This window comes from Primulina tabacum, chromosome 9, assembly GCF_025594145.1.
Source record: "Primulina tabacum isolate GXHZ01 chromosome 9, ASM2559414v2, whole genome shotgun sequence".
Classification (NCBI taxonomy): domain Eukaryota; kingdom Viridiplantae; phylum Streptophyta; class Magnoliopsida; order Lamiales; family Gesneriaceae; genus Primulina; species Primulina tabacum.
Window position 1 is genome coordinate 21,006,165 of NC_134558.1, and position 7,899 is coordinate 21,014,063.

General features: G+C 38.5%; 1 protein-coding gene across 1 annotated transcript; it reads left to right on the forward strand.

Annotated features, from left to right (window-relative positions):
- The first annotated feature begins 7,020 nt into the window (after window positions 1-7,020).
- LOC142504289 (uncharacterized) lies at window positions 7,021-7,692 on the forward strand. The gene has a single exon (XM_075617174.1). It carries the CDS (start codon window positions 7,021-7,023, stop codon window positions 7,690-7,692), a length of 672 nt encoding a protein of 223 aa, XP_075473289.1.
- The last annotated feature ends 207 nt before the right edge of the window (window positions 7,693-7,899 follow it).

The window sequence follows — 7,899 nt, forward strand, 5'->3', positions numbered from 1 at the left end:
GCAAGTTTGATTCAACAGCGAGGAATGTCGTATGTTGTTCACCCACATAACCAACAACCTTCAGCTCAATTCCTGCAATCACTGTCTAGATTTGATAGTGGCAGTAGTAGTGGGGAAAAGAAAGATTTCTTGAAAGTTCACAAGAAACAGTTTAAGAAGTTAGGGAGTGGTTCATCTAGCTCCAGCAGTTCTAGCCCGAGTTATACATGGGTCTATTGCAGAACTTGCGGAGGGAGACATCCCACAGAGCAATGCCAAGGATTATTTGGTAGTTGCCACGTCTGTCGTCAGCCAGAACATTTTGCTAGAGTATGTCCACAGAGAGGTTCCCAAAGATCTCAGGGAGCAGAGTCATCTGGATCAGGGGCTCAGACAGATAGACGAGTATCTGTTGTTCACTCCTTCCAACCACCGACGACTCCTCAATCACAACCGAGGCCAGGACACACCTGACGAGGTAGTGGCAGGTAATTGTTCCTGTATGGTTATTTTGCATATGTATTGATAGATACTAATGCATTCCATACGATTATCTTTGAATGAATTGCATTGATATATGCGTTGTCTATTGAGTTATTAACTGCTGTAGTATTGATCTCTTTTCTGTTGGGGAGAGTTCTGATATCAGTGAATTCTGTGAAACATTTTATACTGCAGTAAGATGAGAATGAAATTGAGGTAACTTGTATTGTACTTGTTTGTCTGATTCTTACCGCATTAGTGATATTGATATGCTGAACAAAGTATAGAGCTACCGTAGACTGTTTCCAGAAGATGGGAAGATTCGGATCTGAATTGGCCGAAGAATTAACATTGTACGGTAAGGATTCTAGATTTAGAATTCCTTTTATATCCGTGTCATTTATGACTTGATGACTATTGAAAGGGAAAAAAAAAGGGATTCTTTATGCATTCAGTTGATTTACTGAAATCGAGCTTAGCATCGGCTGATTTGCCCGTGATATGAGAGTTGCTACTATTTCCCAGCTGAGATTTCGGATTTGCCTTCAGTCAGGGAGATTGACTTCAGCATTGAATGAATGCCAGGTACAGTTCTTATTTTTTTAACTTCGTACAGAATGACACTGATTGAATTGAAAGAATTGAAAGATCAGTTAGAAGATTTCTGGCCGAGAGTTACATCTGATTGAGTGTTTCTCTTTGGGAGGTTTCAGCTATGTTTGTGAGTTGATGAATCATGTATTCAGAAAGTATTCTGATGATTTTATGCTTGTTTTATCTATGATATCCTGAAATATTTGAAGCATATGACTAATCAGATCGAACATTTGAAAATTGTATTGAATATTCTGAGAATTGAAATGTTGTATACAGAAACTGTTAAGATGTGACTCTTGGCCGAGACAGATTGTATTCGGGGCATGTTAGATCCGAAGATAGTATATCGGTTTATCTTAGCACAGTTAAAGTCGTGATCAGTGGGCTGAGACCGATAACATTGTCAGAAATTACAGTTTTATGAGTTTGGCAGATCAGTATCGAATGAATGATGTTTCGAATCTGATTGAATATTGCTGTTGTTCTGAATTCGTGTTTGAAACAGATAGTAAACAGTGGATAATTTATATTGTACAGTCCGAACCAGAGCTTATTTTGAGAATTAAAGCAGTTCAGAAAGTTCAGAATTCGATATCGATAGTAGAGCAGGGCAATTGATCAGAGTAACAGGTATGTGATACTGTATTGTATGTGAATAACCAATTTGTTGTGCCAGATGTTTCGGGTTTGAAACGACAGGTATTGTCAGAAGTGCACAATAATTGATTCAACATTTATTCTGATGATAGAAAGATGTATGATGATTGAAAAGACAGATTTTGGGTGAAACAGATGAGATCAGATATAGCAGAATTTGTACTGAAATGTCTGAATTGCCGACAGATAAAGACAGAAAGAAAGAAACCAGGAAATTGGTTATATAGCTTATCGATTCCTGAATGGAAAATGAGATTACATTTCCAGGGATATCGTGATGAAGCTACCGCATTCCTCCTGAAGTGGAGCATTGATTGAGTTAGGAGTGCCAGACTGACCAAGTCTGCAGTTTCTAGTTCGTACATGAAGACGTACAGATATGACTAGATTACTTAGATTTCGGCCAAAGAAATGATCAGATTACATGAAGTGCCGAAAGTTAATTATATCAGACCGTGATTTCGGTTGACTTTGCACGTTTGGCAGAGTGTACAGCAAGAGTTGGGTACGAAGTTATATCTGAGTACCATATATCATCCACAAACTGATAAATATGCGGAGCGGACTATTCAAACACTGAAAGATAGGCTTAGAGCGGTAATGTTTGATTTAGCACTAGTTGACAGGATTCAGTGTCACCCCGTGAGTTTCGTACAACAATATCTATCAAAGGAGTATTAAGATGACATCTGTCGAAAAGTTGTACGGTAAGAAATGCAGATTCTCTCTATATTGGGATGATATCTCTGAGATTCCTGAGATTGGACCTGATATGATAAGAGGTATGACAGAAAAAGTGAAGCTGATTCAGACGAAAATGAAGGCAACTCAAGACAGACAGACAAATATACCAATGTTTGACGTAAACCGTTAGTATTTGAGGTAGGAGACTGAATATTCTTGAAGATTTCACCTTTCGGAGGAGTTTTCAGATTTGGCAAGAAAGGAGAAGTTGTTTCCACGACATATTAGCCCGTACGAGATTTTCGAGAAGATAGGAGATCGTATCTATCGACTCGTATTACCACCTTCTTTATCAGAGATACCTGATATTTTCATGTATTGTTATTGAGAAAATATCTGTTTAATGCTTCACATGTTATTCAACCAGACTGAGGCCAAACGGGATGAAACTCTGATCTATTTTGAAAAATCGATTCAGACTTTCGATCGTAAAGAAAAGCAACTCTGAACGAAAATTATTCTGTTTGTGAAAATTCAGGGGAATTGTTATCGCATCGAAGAAGTTATCTGGGAGAATGAGTCAGACATGAGACAAAGATTCATAGAATTCTTTTATTGATGTGAGTATTCTTATTTTGTTTCTATTCTCCATTCCTTATTGTATCTGGAGGATATTTGATTTGATATCTGATTGAATTGCTTGTGATTTCGGGGAAGAAATCAGATCTAATGGGGGGAAGAAATGTAAGGCTCGAGAATTTGATTATCATAATCTGAAATGATTTGTGGATAAACTGAGGGGATTAATCGGGACACGATTGGATTCAACATGAAAATATGTATGTGCGAGGACAGAAGGTCTCGCGCATATGCGCGGAGAGTGTGCGCGCATATGCGCGAGCCTGTGCAAGGAAAATTGTGAAGTCCAGAGAACCTCGCGCATATACGCGGAAATGGGGCGCGCATATGCGCGAGCTGCCGAGAAGGAAGCTGCCGAGACCAGTAGGTCTCGCGCATATGCGCCGGTTGAGGTCGCGCATATGCGCGAGACGTGTTGTACCTAAAATGAGCCACTTGCCCTTTTCATGCATAGTATATATATATATATATATATATATAAGTGTAACAATTCCTTCAGATAAAGAATAAGGAAAGAAACGAGGAAGCCGAAGGAAACTTTAAGTTCATAATATAGATTTGTGATTTGCGAGAAATCCGTCCGTTCGATTTTCAATCCGACTTCAGTACTAAGTTTCTGTCAACACAGGCTTTAACTTGACGTAAGCTTTGTTACGTTTTGATATGATTTGAAATTATGATATTGCCAGAATCAGATATGATTGATATATGCTGTTATTGACATAGTAGACATCGTATAATCGAAACCGGATCGAAGAACGGATACCGTATGAAATTGTTATGAATATTCAGAGTTGATTTGATTGTGATTAGACCGATTTGATATCAGAATTGTATTGTTATCGATTATTAGATGTTGGGATTGATATCTGATTGATACTATATTGCTGGGTATATTGATATTATTCTTATTTGAGATTATGATCTGTTATTGTTGAGATTATGGGTTGTACTGATATTGATCATGAGCCGTGTTATGATATCTGTGATGTTGAGATTAACGGGGTTATTGAGATTATATTGTTATGCCGTCGAAACATCAGTAGATTGATATTAATCAGATTCGCTATTAATTGAGATTGTATCGTTGTATAGTTGACATTGATCAGATTATGTCTAGATTTGAGTATTGATCAGAACAGGTCCTGAATTGAGTTGTACATTGACACAGTATATTCGATATTGTCATTACCAGATTGAATATGGACAGAGCTGAATTCGAGACTTCGACTTCGTCAGACCGAGAAGAGAAAGGTATAAATTAATGTTGATTCGGGATTGCACAACTCGAGTTTGATTTGACTTGAGTTTCCCAAAATCACATACTTTATCTTATTGCATTGATATTTGCAATTGATAAGTTTGATATTTCTAGGCTATGGATGTATAGTCTAGTATGTGTTGTGATGAGTCAGTGGCAGAACATGCCAGGGCGGATAGGCCTAGTCTTTTGCAGGATATGCCAAGACACCGGACGTTTGATCATATTGATAGTGCGTACGAGTGGAGCAACTTCTATAGCGAGATTCAATATGGACAGGACCAAAGTCCGTAATAAGAACGTACCGCCACCACGATCGGGAGAGTAGGTGGGAGATTGTTGCATTCTTATTCAGTTCGGGATCCCTAGATTAGGAATGAGTCGAGTCAGAGTCTCAGAGTCTCAGAGCGTGATTTACCGCTTGATATTGATTCATATTTTCTGATATTGATACATGTTTAGAGTGTGATTTACAGTTTGATATTGATTCATGTTTCTGACTTTGATACATGTTATAGGTATCTGCTTCATAGTTTTATATCTGTTCATATGAAATGCATGTATACATGGTTTATACTGGGAATATAATTCTCACCGAAGTTATCCGGCTGTTGTCTTGTTTGTATGTGTGCATGACAACAGGTGGGACAGCACCAGGGTCAAGATGAGGACAAGAGAGGACTAGTTTAGCGTGGAGATTCGGACCCAGAAGTAGATCTGTTTCATTACCTGACATGTAGTGAATGAACAGTAGTCGTTATGATTTACTTTTGTACAGGACTTGTACTTAGATCTGGATACTGATCTTGTAAATGAAATAAGATTTATTTCATATGGTTTCGCTTTTGTATTTTTTTTAAAAAAATTAGACTCTGTTTATTTAATTATTTTTAATTATTCCCAAAGACGATTAAGAAATGAATTAGCGTCCGGGTCCCCACACAACCAAAGTGAATTCACTTATCTAAACATCTAGTTTTACACGAAATATCAAAGCACATAGACGTAAGACTACACTTTGTAAAGGAAGTAATTGAGAAATGACAAGTGCAAGTATGCAAGATCAGCACACAAGAAAATCCCTCACATATGTGCACTTAGTGATTCCAAGAAACAAGTTTGATTACTGCTTGGAAAAGATAAAGGTGTGCATGAATGAGGGGCCTCGAGGAAGGGCATTTGGTGGTATCACTATGATATATTTGGATTGACAACAGGGTGGAGATTTTTTGAACAAAAAGTTTTGTCAATTCAGAGAATAGTCAATGCGTGGTGTGACTGGAAGAACCAATGCAACAGGTAGTTGGTTGGCAATCTGGCTCGAGTGGTTGAAGTCACAATCACCTAATCTGCAAGATTACAACAGATACAATCACTCAAACTATTACAAGGCTGCAATGTATAAAAGGCACAAGGGAAGGTGATGAAACATAGCATGGTTAAGATCTAGAACATGATACACGAGATTTCCAAGAAAGCTTATTGATCACTTCTGGAAGAAGTCAAGAGATTTTCTTTTCTCTGTAATTTAGCGAAAAAGGAACATAAGTGAATTCATGATGAAGCTTTGTATTGAGATGCGCAATATTCTTTGATCATATAGTGATATCTTCGGAGGACGTAGGCCATCTTTTTGGGGTCGAGTCACCTAAAGTTATGGTGTTCTTATCATTTTTTGATTACATATATTTGTCTCCCATATTCCAGAAATCATCATCCTTTCATTAATCAAATTCATTCATCACTTTATAGTCACTCTTGGTTGTGTTCTGTCAATAACAAGAGTTGATCACATAGCTAATTCATAACAATCAAAATTGGAGAATGGAACCATTTCGGCTGCCAACTTTAACAACTGTTGGAATTTTAGTGCTTAATGAATGAAAATTAAGCAAATAAATCAATGTGTTTGATTGGGAAAATTCGAAATGAAGAACGAAGCTTAATGAACGAATATTAAGTTCGGTGGTTCTGAATTAAACTCCAAACGAGTTCATCAAATGTTGAAAGAACTTAAAACGAGTAGTCGGAACATGAAAGGGACGAAAACGGAAAAAAAAAAATAAAAATTGGTCGATGAACAGTAGCAGCCGCGCACCCGCGCGCGGATCAGCGCACAGGTGCACGCGGCTGCCAGTGGCAGGCGCACACCCGCGCGCGATTCTGCGTGCGGTCGAGCAGCGCTCGACAGCTCTTGGCAGCGCCCGCCGAGAGCGCTCGGAAGGCGCGCGCACAGACGCGTCCCTTCAGATTTTTTCTAATTTTCTGATGTTTTTTCATCTCCTTGGCATTGTTTGATGATTTTGATCAGTTACAACGGCCAAGGGACACCCCCTATAAATGAAAGATCATGTCTTTTACATGAAAAACATTAAATGATTGATTATTTGAAAATCAAACATTATACATAACATATCATATCATCTTTTGCATCTTCTTCTTCTTCCTTCTTCAGGAGAGAGTTTCTTCATTTCTTTGTGAAAGAACTTGAATATTTGAGTGCTCATTATTCAAGTGTTGTAGTTGTATCTTGGGAGAAGATTGCCACCAACCTCTAGCACATTGTGAGGGGCAAATTCTTTTTAAGGAAAAAGTGTTCAACACTTGCCTCTACAAGCCATTAATTTTGTTTTTTCTTCTTGCTTCTCCTCTCTTTTTGAATACCACAAACAAAAATCTTAAGAAGAATTTGAATTTGATCATTTGCAAGAAGAAAATCAATGGCATCATCATCTACAACACCACATGCAACAATTGCACAAGGAGAGAAACCAGAAAAGTTTTCTGGTGCGGATTTCAAAAGATGGCAACAAAAGATGCTTTTCTATCTCACAACCTTGAGTTTGTCAAGGTTCTTGAAGGAGGATCCTCCCACCGTTGCTGAAAACGAGACAGACACCAACATGAGGGCCGCTTTGGATGCTTGGAACCAAAGTGATTTCCTGTGCAAGAACTACATCCTCAATGGACTTGACAATGCATTATACAATGTGTATTGTCAAGTCAAGACCGCCAAGGAACTTTGGGAAATGCTTGATAAGAAATACAGAGCGGAGGATGCGGGCTTGAAGAAGTTCATTGTTGGGAGATTTTTGAACTTCAAGATGGTGGATTCAAAATCCGTAATGAGTCAAGTGCAAGAACTACAACTTCTCTTGAACGAGATTCATGCGGAAGGAATGAGTCTAAGTGAGTCCTTCCAAGTTGCTGCCATGATCGAGAAACTCCCTCCATTGTGGAAGGATTTCAAGAACTACTTGAAGCACAAAAGGAAGGAGATGGGATTGGAGGATCTCATTGTGAGATTGAGGATAGAAGAGGACAACAAGAGCACCGAGGCCAAGGCAAGTAAAAAGGCATCAAGGGTGAACATTGTTGAATCGAGTTTATAAGGAAAGAAGAGGAAGTTTGAGAAGCAACCACAACAAGGCCAACAACCACCAAACAAGAAGAAATTCAAAGGCACTTGTTATAACTGCGAAAAACCGAATCACATGGCTAAGGATTGTAGGAGGCCAAAGAAGGGAAATCCTCAAGCCAATGTGGTTCAAGAAAGGTCGGTACCATCTGATTTTTCTCAACTTGATTTGACTGCAGTT

Coding starts and splice junctions, on each gene's coding strand:
- LOC142504289 (XM_075617174.1), top strand. CDS start 7,021: ATGGCATCATCATCTACAACACCACATGCAACAATTGCACAAGGAGAG.